Source organism: Schistocerca gregaria, chromosome X, assembly GCF_023897955.1.
Source record: "Schistocerca gregaria isolate iqSchGreg1 chromosome X, iqSchGreg1.2, whole genome shotgun sequence".
NCBI lineage: Eukaryota > Metazoa > Arthropoda > Insecta > Orthoptera > Acrididae > Schistocerca > Schistocerca gregaria.
In genome coordinates this window covers 821,265,851-821,283,357 of record NC_064931.1, presented here as the reverse complement: position 1 = coordinate 821,283,357, position 17,507 = coordinate 821,265,851, and the positions used below count along the sequence as shown (strand labels likewise).

Sequence of the window (17,507 nt, the reverse complement as noted above, 5' to 3'; positions counted from 1 at the left end):
GGACAAAACAGTTTGCCGTCACTGTACTTGGTTTGGTATTGACACTGACATAACCAAGACCTGTTGTTCTCTCTCTCTCTCTCTCTCTCTCTCTCTCTCTCTCTCTCTCTCTCTCTCTCTCTCTGTGTGTGTGTGTGTGTGTGTGTGTGTGTGTGTGTGTGTGTGGGTGTGGGTGTGGGTGTGGGTGTGGGTGTGTGTGGGTGTGTGTGGGTGTGTGTGGGTGTGTGTGGGTGTGTGTGGGTGTGTGTGGGTGTGTGTGGGTGGGTGGGCGCGCGCGCACGCGCGCGCGCGCGCACAGGAAACCAATACGCACCACCGCAGAAATTTTTCTCTTGGCCTAAGGCAACTTTGCCATGGAATTGCTTACATTTAGATTCTGCTGCTCCTTTTAGGGACTCACAATGGTTAATTCTTGTTGATTCTTTTAGCAGTTTTCCATTTGTTGTTCGCATGTCATCAACGACATCGTCTGCTACGATCAAAGCCTTGTCTTCCATATTTTGCATAGAAGGATTGCCACAAGTCATTGTTACTGACAATGGACCTCAGTTTGTGTCTGCAGAGATTGAAACCTTTTGTGACACTAAAGGTATTCAGCATTTAACTTCAGCACCATTCTCCCCTCAATCGAACGGAGCTGCTGAAAGAGTCTTCCGGACGTTTAAGTCGCAAATGTCTAAATTATGTGACTTTCATTCACGAGAGGACGCTCTTTTGTTGTTTTTATCTTTGTACTGATCGCAGTCATGTGATGGTGCTTCGCCGGCTGAATTGTTGCACGGTCATCCTCACAGAACTCTGATGAATTTGTTTCATCCTCCACACCGCGTTTATTTGCCACAGCAGACCCACAAATTCTTGCCAGACGATATTGTCTATTTTCGTCATTTCCGAGGCAGTCGCCAATGGTTGACAGGGCACATTCTTCGCCATCTTGGCTGTGCTATGTTTGTCATATCAGGTCCATCTGGTGAGGTGCGCAGGCATCAGAACCAGATGTGTGTCTAGTTGTGGGGTCTCTGCCGCTTGCCCTATGTTTCCAATGTCAGCGCCAATGGGGGTGCTCCTGCGGGGACCTCTTCCTTGCTCTCCTTGCCCCTGGGTGCCAGCACCCGTAGCATTACCTTTGCCACGCATCGACGTGCCAAGCGCGGACGCCATGTCTTGCGCCGGAGTCACCCCCAGTGTCGCTGCAGCGACTGGATGAACATATCGACCAGGTGCCTTCAACTGCGATAGGGCACAGTGAAATTTCGGTCAACCCTTCGGTTCCTCCCATAGTTGAAGCACAGACACCTCATGTTAATGTGCACCCTGGAGTAGGTTTCCAGGTGTTTCCTGCCTCCCCTCGGTCCGAATGGCAGGGTGCGGGTGGGCATGCCTTGCCTGCAGTCAGGCTCCCCACCTCCACGACTATGTCAGCACAGAGTCCTCCACCCGGCGGTCATAAGCCATATTCAAAGGCCGTTCGCAGATTTTCGGGGGAGGAATGTGGTATCTACATTCGATACCACACTTGTTAGTGATTGCAGTTATCGACCATGGTCCATATTAGTATCCTTGGACCCGCAAGTCACTACCAGCGCCACTCCATGGCTTGTATCAAGTTTCTAGTGAGCTCTCGTCCACTCTTGCTCAGGACGTCAAGTAATAAAGTAGCATAGCCTTCAGCTGATTGGAAGCAACCTCTAACAAGGATCTTAGTAACGTATGGCTTAAGTGTGGCCTCAATAGCTGTCTTTTTATAATTATATTCGTTGCAGATCTAGACCATGCAGCCAGCACCTCATTGACATTACTGAAAAACCTGCTGTGATCTGTATGTTTCTATTTAGCATTGGCCACCAGTCAACACTGGTGCCGGCTCGATCATCATCATCATAACACTATCTTCCAAAATTAATGACGCGATCATGATACTTTGTGCCATTTTCTTTATTAACAGGGAGGAGATCAATGAGCCTTTCCCTTTTTCCTCTATTATTATTTGACTTGACTTGACTATTGCTGAAATGTGACATGTTGTTATCCTTACCTCATCGACAATGTCTTGCGATATATGCCATGCTGCCTGTTCCACTCCGCTGATGATACCAGAAATAGGTAGTGCGTGTATTGTACGAGCAAAGTTGAAACCTCTGTCCAGCACCGAGATGGTTCCTTTTCCAACATTCTTATTTAACAAGTTATGGCTGTGTGTGCTTTCTTGCTATGTAACTCTTTACCGTTTCTGTGCAAGGTGCTCAAACTTAGTTGTTTGTTTTGCCGTAATGTTGACGAGATGAGCTCTTGAATGGGCAGCTGTGGTCGTATCGACCTATTGCCAAACGAAAGATAAGAGGGTTATAGACAGACCTTGCTTTTAAGAGTGAAGTTTGTATTCCTGCATGCAAGTTGTGTAAAGAACCCAAAACAATTTTGTGCAGCACGTGCTTCTGGGAACCACAAAGTGAAACTATTAGTGACTGTAAAATCGAAAAACCCATGCATTCAAAGATATCACAGCTAAGGATCTCCCAGTGCAATATTACAATCAAAAAGGAGCATGGGTAGGCATGAAATTTTCAAAAACTGGTTCCACATATGTTGTACCACAAGTTTGACGATTTCTAGAAGAGAAAGGATTGCCACTGAAGTCTGTCCTATTGCCTGATAATGCCCCTTTACATCCCAATGAGAGGCTTTTTGTATCTGATGATGGGCTCATTGTAACTACATTTTTACATCCTAATTTGACTGACATTATACAGCCAAAGGCCCAAGGTGTAACTGCACCTGTGAAACAGCACTACTGGGCTGGTCTATTGAGAACACTACTTTCTAAGGATGATTTGGTGGCGTTCTGGAAGAAGTTGACAATTGTATACGGCATACACATGATTTCTGATTCCTGACAGGAAGTCAAGCCACATGCACTAGTTCAATCATCGAGGAAAATTCTTCCAGCTACAGAAGAAAGTGATTTTCAAGGTTTCAGTGACAAAGAAATAACAACTCTACAAATAATGAAGCTGGCAACATGTTTAAATGGTTTTGAAGATGCCTATGAAGTAAATATAAATGAGGGACTAAAGATCGATGCATGTGAACACTACTTCCAGTGCAAGAGTGATGCCAAAATTGTGACCACTGAAAAATGTGAAATGCCGTGTGGAAAAATGACAACTGCTCTCAGAAGCAGACCAACATCACAGACTATTTTAAGAAATTAACAGGCCTACACTACCTATGCACAGAACTCTGATAAAATTACAAACAAAGAGTACAATTGAAAACATCTATTTATTCATGTTTTTCAATAATTCGTTCATCATCTTACCCTACATTACCCTGAATAATAAGGAGTATACTGTATTATTTAATTTACAAACTTCAGTTGGAGAATACCAGTAAGAAATTAATGTCATTTAGCTACGAGCCACAACAAGTAACAGTTACGACAGATGTCAGAACGCCAACAATGTGAGAAATTATGCAAAAGCATAAAAATAAGCATGTGTTACTGACACCAAGATAAGCTCAAAAAATTTCTTGTTAAAAACTAAAATAAGACAACAGCAGCCACAATACAAATACTATAAATTAAAGAGAGCAACCAGCCTTAAGAAACGTTTAAATTATGCACTTTTCAGCATGCATGCGCACCCACGCATGCAAAAAATGCAGGCACGCACTCTCACCAGTGTGTGTGTGTGTGTGTGTGTGTGTGTGTGTGTGTGTGTGTGTGTGTGTGTGTGTGTGTGTGTGTACGCGCGCGCGCGCGCGCACCTACAAGTACACATGCACAAAATTTGTGCTATGAACTTACTGCTGGGTGGCTGCTGTGTCCAAATTATAAACCTTATGCAAGACAATTTGTTTTATTGATGGGTTCATTATTCAAAACTAAAAATAAAATGAAATTAATGTAGCCACTGTCCTTTATTCCATCACTGTGCAATGAATTAACAAAACAAAAAAGTGCATCCTTTACAAAGATGGCATTTTAGAAATTGTGTTGCATGAAACTTCTCAACAGGAAAAAAATATCACTGCATTAATATGAGAGTTAAGTACAAAATACATTCTTTTAAATTAATGTCACTGACAAAAACATATCTCCCTTACAAATAATCTGCAATTTACTATAAGGCAGAGAGAAACTTTAAACATCTGCTGCACAGTTAGGAATTCTATCTTTGGTAAACAAATGCAAATATCTGGCGTTCAGAAATAATGAGTCTAACGGAAGGTCCTTCATGTCATTTAAGCACACACATACATACTGTGATAAGTTACATACACATCATCTCTCCAGGCTCAGCACATTTCCTTTCTTAAGGTATTTGGAACCAATGGATAATGCTGCCTAAAATATAGTCAGCACAAAATGTCTTAACATAATTTTTTTGTATAAAACAATTAAATCAGATCCACCTGAGGAAAAACAGATTTAATTTTTATTAAAGTTCCTGGCGGAGATATTGGGGTTTAAGCTCCTCTATCCTCTTGATGAAATCTGTTTTTTCTATACATCCTTCACAGGTCTCATCCCAGTCACTAAGAATTTTCTTCAGGTCACGCACTTTCAGTTTCTTGAGGTCCACCGTTTTTAAGTCAATGGTCTTATCTGCAAATTAGATTCAAACAGTCAGCTGCAAGAGGATGTCTGCATATATATTGTACTAAAACTACGTCATTAAATTTTACAATATAATGTATCAAACTTCAATAGCATCAGAACTAAGTGGAATCTGTCCATTTTGTACAGCAGTTTCAATTAATTTTATTTTTTATTGGAGCTTGAATGCAATATTAGTGTTCAACCTTTGTACTGACTACGTCTGTGTCCACGTTTAAAACAAGCTTTTCTCTATCAAAACAATGATGATTATATATACTCACTTTCAAGAAAACAATGAGCAAGAGATTTTCTGATTTTTATTTGTTCCTCAGATGTATGAGTACTATTAAACAACAGTACAGATGCTATTCGTTACTATAGTGAACTAACTCTACAACAACATTAATCTACCAACTGTCAACTGAACAAAGGCAGTTAGGGTGAAAAACTGGATATCTTTCACTTTACAAAGTGTAGCTAAGCTTCTCAGGCAACCACAAACTGTTACTGGCTAGTTAAATGAGTGATAAGGGTATAAAGAAACATTTGTAATGTACTGTTTGAGGGAAAGAGCATTAAACGAAGCAGGAAAACAAATTTCAGAAGAAATTTTATGTTGTTAGGACAAAATCATTGCATAAGAAAATGGTTCGAATCAACGAGAATAGTGAAAGAGACAATGACAAGTGATTTCTACTTTTTTTAATGGTGATCCTCAACTGACTGTACATGGAAAACATCCTTCACTAATAGACTACATAGTTACACAATTGCAAAACATCTTGGGAGGTACATTGGCCATTAACAAAATTAAACTTTCAAGAAAATTCTTTTCCATTTTCAGTGTTAGTAGAGAGGAGTTATGAAAGAGTAACAACAGTGGGCAAACATTCATTTAAACACTGGAGCTGCAAGTGTTTTGTAAGGTTTTGCCATGCCTACTACGACATTCTGTAATTACCAAACAGTTGTTAACAAAATATTAAATACAAGGGAAATTTAGTGTAGTATATCTGGCAGATAACATTGTGTATATCTAGCAAATAACATTACCGCTTTCACAAATCATTGCTAATAAAGTATTATACCTATGGCAAAGTTCCACAGGGCAAAAGGTTCATAGAACTTGAGGAAGGGAATAAAACATGAAAATTATTAGTGTAAGACATATTTACAGGTTTATAATTTTTGCAGATTGAGGCTTGGCATACCACTAAGGTGTCTACACTACTCAGAATAACTTTGAATATGTATTCTACATGTTTTGATCAGTCTGGGGAGTAACTCATCTGTGACACACACAATGTTTGCAATTTTCATCAATGTCCAACATTTTACACAATGCCTATACTATACATGTAAGAGATGTTAAAACTGTGCAAAACAAAATAAGGACAGTAAAGGTAGGAACTAAGAAGGTACATCCAGTGTTATGGAATGACACCGTGTTCAAAGTTACAAAGTAGTGACAGTGTCAGTGATTTCTAGAAAGCACCGAGTCTTAAGGGGGTAGATCTGTGGAGATTGTCTGATATTATCAATCTAAATGATATACTGTAGAATCAGAATAACTGATATGGTAAGGAATGAAGATAACATGTGATTAATGAAATTAAATACATCACTTTTACATTGGCCGGTTGCTTTATGGATTAAAGCGACCAAACTATGAGGTCATTAGTCCCTCCTGCCTGGAACAGGCAAGTCAACAATACTACGCACCAAAGAGGGACATAGTGTGCGGAAACCCAGGAAAGAAAACCTCTAGTTCTATCTGAGGTCATCAAAACCTAGAGAAAGAAACAAGGAAGAAGAGAAGGGGGGAAAGCAAGAAAGACGGGCAAGGTGCTCCATCCTGTGAGCAGTGGAGGAGAAGCTACTATTGGGGAAAGTATCCCCTGCAACTTGCCAGAGGCACCCCACCCAACAATACACAGTAAAGACTAGTGACGTGGGCAGGACACGAGAAGCACAGGAAACTAGAGAAGAACACCAAGTCACGACAGAACACACAAGAAAGGGAAGAAGAGCAAAACAATGGATAGGACAAGGGCTGGGACAGACCACCAAGCAAAGATAGCCATTGCCTGGTTGGGACAGAGGGGCAACAGGGTGTCCTGCCAACCCTTAAATGGGCCAACAAGGCCAGACCCTAGCCTCTTGTAATCCCCTTGCATCATATACATCCATTAAAATTAGGTTCCTTCACACTGTATGCAGTTTTTTGTAACAATGCCGACTGTATCTTATTTGATAAACTCCGCAGAATGACCAGATCACCTACTTGTAGTTTTCAGAGTGACCATTAGGTATCAGAAGCAACCAGTAACTAGGGTGTTTCAAGTGGTTCAATATGGCTTCAAGAAAGAAAGGTTAGTATTGTTAATTTATCATTTGTTTCTTTATAAAGCAGTACTGAAATGTTGGTAACAGTTCCCAGACTATAATTCTATCAAAGAGTGACGTGAAAGATGATTTTAGTTTAAAAAAATGGAATTTCATTAGATGTATTACGTATGATACATTGGGTCTCCAACTACATTTCACACACCTATCAGCAAATGACAATCAACTGCATTTTACACTGTTGATTCATAGTTTCAACATTTTTAAAATTATTTTTAGTATGCATTTCACAGCTTTAATAACACACCAGACATTTCTAATGCTTCCAGTACAAATACAACATCAGAAATGTGAATTAAAAATGAAAATTTAAATTTTATTAACAGATCTATCTGATTCATTAATCACTCTGCTTCTGGATGAGGTCTTTGATGTTAATAGTTCTGATATAGAAATTAATGAAGACGATGCTCGAGCTTACATTCAGGGATCACGATTGACAGCATCTGAAGAAGAAGATGAGGATGTCTCAGACAATGCAAGTTCAGTAGTGCCAACACAGGCTCATGAAACTCCATCTCATAATGATCCAAAACAAACCTGGCGTCACAGACCAGAGCCATGAATGGTAATTATTGAAGAACAATAAATTTTAAACAATTTTGTTCTTTCTATTTTAGATTTTCACCTTGTATTTTGCCTTCCATGACGTCAACATTAACAAGCACTGATGCAGAATATCAATACACAAGTTAAGAAACCATTTTAATATTTTAATCACTACATACATGAAGAGTTTTTCTTAGTGATATGACTGAAAACACAACGTGAAACATGTTTCACCAGATGGAAAATCTCTGAACAGCATCCTAGGTCAAATTAAGAAGTGCTGGGCTGCAAGCAATCTGATATCACTTTTTGGTTTTCCTACACTTGGGATGTGTTGGGAACAAGGTAAAAGATATCCAATGGTAATAGACATTAGCTGAGATCAGTTCTACTGCCTTAGAGTGTGTCCCATGGTGGTTGATGACAAGGCTGTCAGTGACAACGAAAAGACAAATGACAGATACTGGAAAGTGAGACCAATGTTGTCTATTATTAGAAAAGCCATTTCATGTGCAAGTCTGAATGAAGAAATATGTTTGAGGGAAACCTCAACCTGTTGGTATTCAAAACTTTGTTATGGCAGCATCAAGTGGACTGCCTTTAGATTTTTGTATGTGTAAGGGTGGACAGCGACCAATTACTTCAGAGACGACATCGACATCTACGCTTGCAAAATCAGATATTGGAGGAAAACGTAAACTATGTCCACAGGCCCTGGTGAACCCAACGGTATCAACCAGCCGACATGTCATCCTCAGTCCACAGGCATCACTGGATGCAGATATGGAGGGGCATGTGGTCAGTACAACACTCTCCTGGCTGTATGTCAGTTTCCCAGGCTGGATTAGAGGGGAAGTCATCCTGAAATTGTCTGATATGTTGCCAGCAGGAACAACAATTTTCATGGACTGCTACTACACTTTTTGCCTCTTCTACGTTCTCTCCTCAATCACAGAGCAGTACGAGGGTGTGAAACAATGACAACTTCAAGGTTACCACAAAGTATTGACCTGAAAAAGGATGGCCTACATCAACACGAAGGAAGAGGAAGTTTTGACCATGTAGTGAGAGGTGAAGATGCTACTGCAACTATAAAATGACATGATAACTGTGTAATTCATTTGGCCTTTATCTACTGTTGAGTAGATCCTGCTGAAACTTGTCAAAGGGGGAGCAAGCAGAAAGGTAAACACATAGAAATTCCTCGTCAATTTGCTGCAAAGATGTATAAGCCTCACATGGGAGGTGTGGATCTTCTGGACAGGATCATTAGCAAATAGACAATGAGAGATGAGAGGTAGAACGAAGAAGTGGACAATAACGGTAGTACACCTCCTCCTCCTCCCCCCTCTCCCTCTCCCTCTCCCCCCCTCCCTCTCTCTCTCTCTCTCTCTCTCTCTCTCTCTCTCTCTCTCTCTCTCTCTCTCTCCAAGAATGCTGCACTAAAGAAATGGAACGGAAGAATGGAAGGCAGAGAAAAATCAGTTCAGTCAATACCACCACTGGGGAAAAGACTCAATGTGCACTGCAGATGACAAATGTCTACAGAAAGGAAGCGCAGATGACAGTGCAGAGGAATGGTTTGTTCAAAGCTAACAAATGTGAGGGGTTCTGAATGTAAGGTGTTTTGTGCTTTAATTCAGAAAGAAACCTTTTTGAAAAGGTTCATACTTCATAACAGAAGACAATGCTGTAACATTTTTAAAAAAATTGTAACAATTTTTAATTTTTTGTGTTTGTTAACAGCTCTTATTTCAACAAGAATTAGAACTGTGAAAATTTTTAACAATTTTTTGAATTTCACAGCATGAAAAGGCATTAATGTCATGTCGATAAGTGAAAATAAAGTAATATTTACTTCTCCATATGTCATTTTGTCTCTTTAGCAACCTGATGTATCATACGTATAATCTACTTCTGATCCCCGAAATGTGCTGAGACCGGAGAAATATTGGCGGCGGAGGGCCTTGGCGTACTGAGTCTTTCGGGCTTTATGATAGGTCAAGACAGTGCTGTGGACGGCTGCACACCACAGAGGTGTTAAGTGAGCAGGCCCAGAGAAGAGGTTGTAGAGGGGAAAGCTCGAATTCTGAAAAAGGGACCAGATGCTTATGGTGATCATAACACTAGACTTGGGCCACTATTGCAGGAGACACTGGAAAGAGGAGATGGGCCTTTGAGTGCCCGGGGAGCAGCGAATGCGTAACGCCTAAGCACTGTTGGTGCAGAACCACAACAGTGGAGCCCCTGCATCCACCAGAGGCTGATCATGGGGTTACTACTCTGAAAAGCGCCTGCTGTCAGTCATACCCCATAATGGTGTATCAGGTCCAGCATCTGTAACGTCAAAGGTAAAGCCTAGCCATATGAGACATTCCTATGATCCAGATGGGTCTGGACCAATGCTTTGTAGAGCTGTAGCAGAGTGGAGCGATCTGTGCCCCAGTTGGTATTGCTGAGGTGTTTAAAAGCACTAAGGTGCAACCAACATGTCTGCTTTAGTTGACAAAGATGGGGAAGACCTATCAACTGGGCATCAATGGCCACTCCTAAAAAACGATGATGAGAGTCCACCACATTGAGGGGCTGGCCATCAAGGTACAGATTTGGATTGGGGCGCACTGTATGGTGGTGACACAAATGCATAATGCAGGTCTTAGTAGCCAAAAATTGGAAGCCATGCGTAAGAACCCAAGATTGTGTTCTGTGTATGGCTCCCTGCTGTCTGCGTTCAGCAACGCCCATCGCAGATAAACAAAAATAAAAACAACAGTCATCAGCGCACACACAGAGGGGGACAGCGTAGACCCCAGAGCCACCACCAGACCATTGATAGCCACTAAAAAGAGAGGGACACTCAAAACAAATCCCCACAGAACCCCATTCTCCTGCAGATGGGAGATAATATGGGAGGTGCCAACCTGTACCATAAAAGTGTGACAAGAAAAAAAAGTTCTGGATAACAATTGGGAGGGGGCAACTGAGGCTCCACTCATGTAAGGTGGCATACATGTGATAGAGCCTTGTGGTATCATAAGCTTTATGCGGATTAAAGAAGACTGTAACTAGGTGTTGGCACATTGTCTGCAGTAGAACGGTATCAGCGAAAACCACCTTGGGTCAAAGCCAGAAGGTCCTGGGACTCAAAGATCAAATACAGCCTTTGACTTGCCATACTAGTAACTTGCAGAGGGCACTGGTTAAACTCATCTGACGATAGCTGCCCATCTGAAGAGGCAGTTTATCCAATTTCCAAACTGGAATAACAGCATTTTCTTGCCATAGGGAAGGGAATTCCCTATCTATCCACAAACAGATGGAAAGCATAAGTAAGAGGCCTGTTAAAAAAAATCAATCTGGAACACCTGCAATTTTGCGCCAACACAGTTGGTATTCCTGCACACGCCTATGTAACTGCTGGACGTTTCACTGTTGTATGTCTGTTAGTTATTGTTCAATGCTGTATTGTGTTACACAGTCTGTGAATTTCAAAATGGCAGAGTTAGAGGAGCAACGCATCTGCATTAAATTGTGTGTGAATCTAAAAACTTTACAGAGACACACCAAATGATGCAGGAAGCCTACAGTGCTAAGTGCTTAAGCCATACTCTGTGTTATGAATGGATCACACAATTTAGAAATGGCCAGATGGAAGCTAAAGATGACCTTCATTCAGGACGTCTACCAACGACACTCATGTCAAGAATGTCAACAAAATTGTGCTTGTCAATCGAAGGCTAACTGCCCTAGAGATTGGAGAATAATGTAACATTTCAGTTGGATTATGCCATGAAATTCTGACACAGCAGCTTGGAATGCACTGTGTTGCTACCAAGTTCATACCACAGCTCATGAACCACAACCAGAAAGACCTTCACCTCGCAATCTGTGAGGAGCTTTTTGATCACACAAATGTTTCTTAAGAGAGTCATAAGTGGTGGTGAGACATGGTTCTATTGTTATGAAACCAAGGTTTAGTCTTCACAATGGGTTTGGAAAGGTTCTCAGAGACCTAAAAAGCTTCTCAGGTCAGGTCAAATGTCAAAGCCATATTGATAGTTTTCTTTGACTGATGGATTATTTTATCATGATTTGTGCCACACTGGGGCAAACTGTTAATCACTTGTAGAAGCGTTGTGAGAAAATGAGAGAGAGAAACAGCTTGAAATTCTGCATCACGATAATGCTTCTGCACATTTATCCCTGTTGGTGTGTGAGTGTTGCACAAAAATCGAAATCATCCTTACTGTCCAGACCTGGCTCCTGTGGACTTCCAGTAAGTGTTTAAGCATTTGGTTGTGCACCTGGTCTGGTCGAGGAGCCTGTCAGGGGCAAGAGCTCTGGTGAATTCCTACTTAAATGGGGCATTATAAGGCTCCAGGCAATGCAGAACGACGATAAGGGGAGTCGTTCCAGAGGGTGTTTGAGAAGACGGAATGTGGGCATATAGTGGACTGAGGCTGAGGCCTAAACGAAATGCTGAGCGATAAGTCTGGATTGATGAGGTTAACACCATTCAAGAAAATTCCTGTGACGTCTGTAGGAGGACAGCATCCAAAAATGTGCATTATCTTCACCCATACCTGTGAAGAGTGAGTATGCGGCCCTATGGCAGTGACATATCGTTCCCAATAAATCCGTTTCTAGCATTTAATAAGATAAAGGACCCAACCACAAAGCTGTTTAAAAGCCATGAGGCGGTGAAGATATGGATGCTATTTGTAGCGACGGAGTGTCTTTAATAGCTACAGCAAATTAAGACGTCCACCAAGGGACAGTCTTCCACAGGGGAGATCCCGAGGAGGAGGGAATTCCTAGAGCAGCTGATAAAGGGTGTCCTCTATCAAACTCTGTGTGGACACATCAGTGTCATCATGGGTTGGAGAGGTTGGGATGGCAGCCAAGGGAAAGTCATCCCAATCTGCATCAGTAAATGGCCACCTGGAAGGGCATCCAGGTGGATGATGCTGAAGAAAAGATAAGAAAAATGGAAAATGATTGTTGTCGCACAAATTGTTATGAACTCCCAATTGAAAGGATGGGAGGCAGCCAGAGCTACATATGGAAAGATCAATGGCTGAGAAGGTGCTATGTGACCCCCCCCCCCCCCCCAAAGTGTAGGGGAGTTTCAGTTTCAGAAGGGAGAGATCAAGTCCTCCCAGCAGATCTTCAACAATCCTGCCCTGGACAGTGGTCCCAGTACCACCCCCACAGAGGGTTACGGGCATTAAAATCCCTGAGGATCACCAAGGGAGGGAGCTGTCTAAAGAGGGCAAGGAGAGCAGGAAGTATAGGAAGCAGGTCTGGAGGGAGATAAGGATTGCATATTGTTACTGCAGAGTCTAAATGGAACCAAATGGCCACCACTTCCACTGTGGTTTGAAGAAAAACCCTGGAACCACAAAATTTGTGTAGACCAACATACAGACACCACCGAAGGCTCACAAAGGACCAACCCATTCCTGGCAGAAGACTTGGAAGACACACAGAACTGGTGAATGAGTATACACAATACAATATTCCTGCAATACTACACAAGCTACAGGGTAGACAGGAAGTAGGGACTGCAATTGAGGAACATGACAATAGTAACAATTACAGTTACATTGGAGGAGTGTAGTACAAGAATCTGGATGAATGTCAAATGGGCCAGAATCGATCATTGTGCCATGTCAGTGTCCATCACCGGTAAGGACCGAGTGACGTCCACGAATGTAAGATCAGACCCTGATTGAGAGAGAGGGCACAACACCCCATGGGATGTTGGGTATGCCTCACACCATGACTCATGGATCTTCTTCTTCTTCTTCTTCTTCTTCTTCTTCTCCTTCTCCTTCTCCTCCTCCTCCTTCGGAGGGTGAGTGGAGGTGTGGTCAGAAAGAGAGCAACTTGCAGCAACATTGGGATATGAAAGTAAACAAGCGGCCTTGAGGCCCACAGAGTGCTGGTCCAGACTAAGATACAGCTTTCTTATCCTGGAGACGCTGTGGAGGGAGGCTCTTAGAGACGGCCTCATTCTCACCGGGTGCCAGAGAAGAAGGTCTCTTCTATGGTCAAAGAGAAGGAGCGGTTCTGTGAAGGGAGGAAACGTGAACTGTCAGGGAGGAGGAAATTGAAGGGGGCAGGATGGAAGTAATAAGGCAGGAGGAGGATGAGGAGGATGAGGAGGAGGAGGAGGAGGAGGAGGAGGAATATATACTGCAGAATCAACAGAAGATGTTAAAGATACCAAGTAGAGCTGGTTTAATGTGTGTTGTGTCTGCCAGACACTCAAGAGTTTTGAATTCGTGAATCTTCCTTACCTTTTTATAGAGTGGGCAATCTGGCGAGTGAGGAGAATGGGGGCCAGAACAGTTCACAAACTTGGGTGATTGCGTGCAACGACCCTCCACAAGGAGAGGGAGGCTCCAGTCACCACAAATACGAGTAATTTTACATCGTGAAGATGTGAGACCAAAATGGAGGTGCCAGCAACAACAAATGTGAGATGGGATATAGGGATTCACTTTGCAGTGATAAACCATTACTTTCGCTTCTTCTGGAGGGGTGATTCTTCAAAAACCAGGATGAAAGCACCAGTACCAACACAATTGTCCTCAGCACTCTCTGGATGCACCAGATGCACCAAACTTATCTTCGCCAGATGCACCAAACTTATCTTCAATGTGTTCTACAGAAAAAGAGCAGTTTGGTAATGGTGATACTCTCCCTGCCTGTCCTGGCACAAACTAAGTAACGGAGTAAAGGTTTTGCCCCAAGCTGGCAGGCCTGGCTCTCCTCTCAGGGAGCAGCCAGCCGGGGAAGGGAAGGGAAGGCTGAGGAGGAGGAGGATGATGATGATGACGATTGGTTTGCGGTGCACTCAACTGGGCGGTTATCAGCGCCCATACAAATTCCCAACCTTTGCTCATTCCAAACTCGCCACTTTGAACGATGAGGACAACACAAACATTCAGTCATCTTGAGGCAGGTAAAAATCCCTGACCCCACCAGGAATCGAATCTGGGACCCCGTGCTCGGGAAGCGAGAATGCGACCGCGAGCTGCGGACCGAAGGCCAAGGAAGCAAAAATACGAGCAGAGAGAGAAATGTTCCTACTGGTAGACGGCCACAGAAGAGCAGCCAGAAGTGTTGAGCTTAGCACACTTCATGTGCACAGCATATGTCCTGCTACAACCCACCTCAATAAGGGGTCCCCCATTGGGGGCACCCAGTCACAGCAAAGGCCGCTTGGCACAGTGATCTTTGCGGGGAGTTTCAGTGCCCCACAAAGAGGAGCAACCACTCCCAGGCATACACGAGACAGCGACAGCTCAAGTCTCAGAAGTGGGATCCCTGTGTTAGGGGTCTCAGCCACATGGGTACATGAAAGCCCCACCACACGAATTGGCTAAATGCTACTGACCTAGTGTGGGGTGTGACGGTAGTTCACACTACGAAAACAATTTTGAAAGAGGGGGTCAAAGCCAAATGAGGACCAGAAGAAGGTGAAAAAGAGGGAAAGTGGAAATGTGAGAAAAGACCGTAAATGATTAGCAGAACTGAGGGAATAGCTACATGGTTGTCAAGGGACACACTAGGGGAGAAAGACGGGGGCAGGAAGGGGAGGAGCTATGATAGGGAGTGGATATAGGGAAGGAAATACAGCCCAAGAGAGATGAAAAGCTGCAACAGCTTAGGGCCACGTGGCTTCCACACATGTACCCCACAAAAGAGCCGTGGACATCCCTGTAGGGACTAGCACACTGGGTAAGAAGAAAAGATGAAAATGTGATGTTAACAGAATGTCTTTGAGTGTGGGCCCAGAAACCTCCACGAAGAAAGAAGTGATGTAGACCTAAGGACTGGAAAGAATGCAGAAGAGAGCTAACAGGAAATACTTGTCCATTATGACTATCCAGGCTGTTATGTCATTGTTGGTTGATGAATTTTGTCTCAATTCCCAACGTTTCGTCCCTGTCTGCGAGAGACATTTTCAAAGGGGTCTGTAGCTCAATGGAAGGTCCAACACACCCACTGGCTCGCTACTAACTGCCTCTAAATTCAGTGTCTGCGTGCTCCCACACCGCGGCGTAACGTCATGTGTTTCTAAAACGTCAATGCAATTGGCCGCTGTCTGCTGCCGTCGATAGCCGTTGCCATCACCCAGTGGTGGATGGGTGGTACACATCATCTTTAACACCGGCATCCATATACCGTTTAATTTCACGCCCTCCTCCTTTCGATTGAAATTATTAGGGTGTTAAGCGATTTCGATTGCCTCACTGTAGAGCCTTTCGTAATGTCCGCTTGTGCTGGCTAGTAGTTGCGTCTTCTCGAAATGAATATGGTGGTTCCCTGGCTGCAAAGCATGTGCCGCAACAGTTAATCGTTCCGTTTCTGCTCTTCTACAATTGCCCTTGTGCTCTTCCAAACGTTTTGAAACAGACACGGAATTTAGCGGCAGTCAGTAGCGAGCCAGCGGTTGTGTTGGACCTTCCATCGAGCTACAGATCCCCTTGAAGAAGTCTACCACAGACGGAGACGAAACGTTGGGAATTTAGACAAAATTCATCAACCGACCATGGCATAACATGCTCGTATAATCATAATGGACATGACACTTCCAGCTGTGAAAGTCTACACTTTAGTATTAGGAAATACTTGAATAGATGATGAGGCATGGAGACTGGATTGTGGTACATAGCCAATATCACTGTTAAACAAGTGCCGAAAATTATTATTGCTTAATCTATGAACATACCTTCCCACTTATCTAGGCAAGTGAAATCTAAATTTTTAGTTACTTCTTTCTCCTAATCCCCTGCCCCCTTTCCCCATACCCCCAGAAATGCTCAACCATTCTTAAGTGCAGACAAATTTGTCTAATGTTTTGGAAAAAGTAAAACTTTTTGTAATTTTTATTATCTCAATTTCTCTCTCGTACACTGAAGAGCCAAAGAAACTGGTACACCTGCCTAATATAGTGTAGGGCCCCGCGAGCATGTCCAAGTGCCTCAACACCACTTGGCATGGACTCTACTAATGTCTGACGTACTACTGGAGGGAACTGACACCATGAGTCCTACAGGACTGGCCATAACTACATATGAGTACAAGGAGGTGGAGATCCCTTCTGAACAGCATGTTGCAAGACATCCCAGATACAGTAATGTTCCTGTCTCAGAGGTTTGGTGGCTGGCAGAAGTGTTTAAACTCAGAAGTGTTCCTGCAGCCATTTAATAGTGATTTTGGACATGTGGGGTGTTGCATTGTGCTGCTGGAATTGCCTGTATGTCGTGCAACCATCAAGGGTACCCGAGTAAGCCTTAGGCTCCAAAAGCCCGTATTGATGATTTTTGGGTGGTTCAGCACTGAAATCTGCAGAAATTTGCAGAAGGGTTGCACTTCTGTCACGTTAAATGATTCTCTTCAGTCATCATCGGTCCTGTTCTTGCAGGATCTTTTCTGGCCGCAGCAATGTCGGAGATTACAGGTCTTACTGGATTCCTGACATTCACAGTACACTCACGAAATGGTCGTACAGGAAAATCTCAACTTCATTGCTACCTTGGAGATGTTGTGTCCCATTGCTCATGCGCCGACTATAACACCACATTCAAACTTACTTAAATCTTGGTAACTTACCATTGTAGCAGCAATAACTGATCTAACAACTGCACCAGACAGTTGTTGCTTTATATAGGCACTGCCGGCCGCGGTGCTGTGTTCTGCCTGTTTACATCTCTCTGTATTTGAATATGCATGCCTATACCAGTTTCTTTGGTTCTTCAGTGTACAACATTTCAACAGTAACACACTTAGTACTTCTCTGCAGATGAAGTCAGTTTGGTACTTGAAGATGTCTCTAATGACACCTTGCTTTATTTGGTCAAGTTGCCTTCTCTTTTTACTTTGTTTTCTACATTAGATTATTTTCATATGCAATTTATTCATTCTCCTCCACCCT

The 17,507-nt window shown here is 42.9% G+C and overlaps 1 protein-coding gene across 1 annotated transcript in view; it reads right to left on the bottom strand.

Moving 5' to 3' along the window:
* Positions 1-3,902: 3,902 nt before the first annotated feature.
* LOC126298746 (mesencephalic astrocyte-derived neurotrophic factor homolog) overlaps positions 3,903-17,507 on the bottom strand; it is a 31,159-nt gene continuing 17,554 nt past the window's right edge. The window contains exon 4 of the mRNA XM_049990190.1: positions 3,903-4,609. Coding sequence (XP_049846147.1) covers positions 4,443-4,609 — 167 coding nt within the window. The 3' untranslated portion in view covers positions 3,903-4,442. The remainder of the gene's footprint in view (positions 4,610-17,507) is intronic.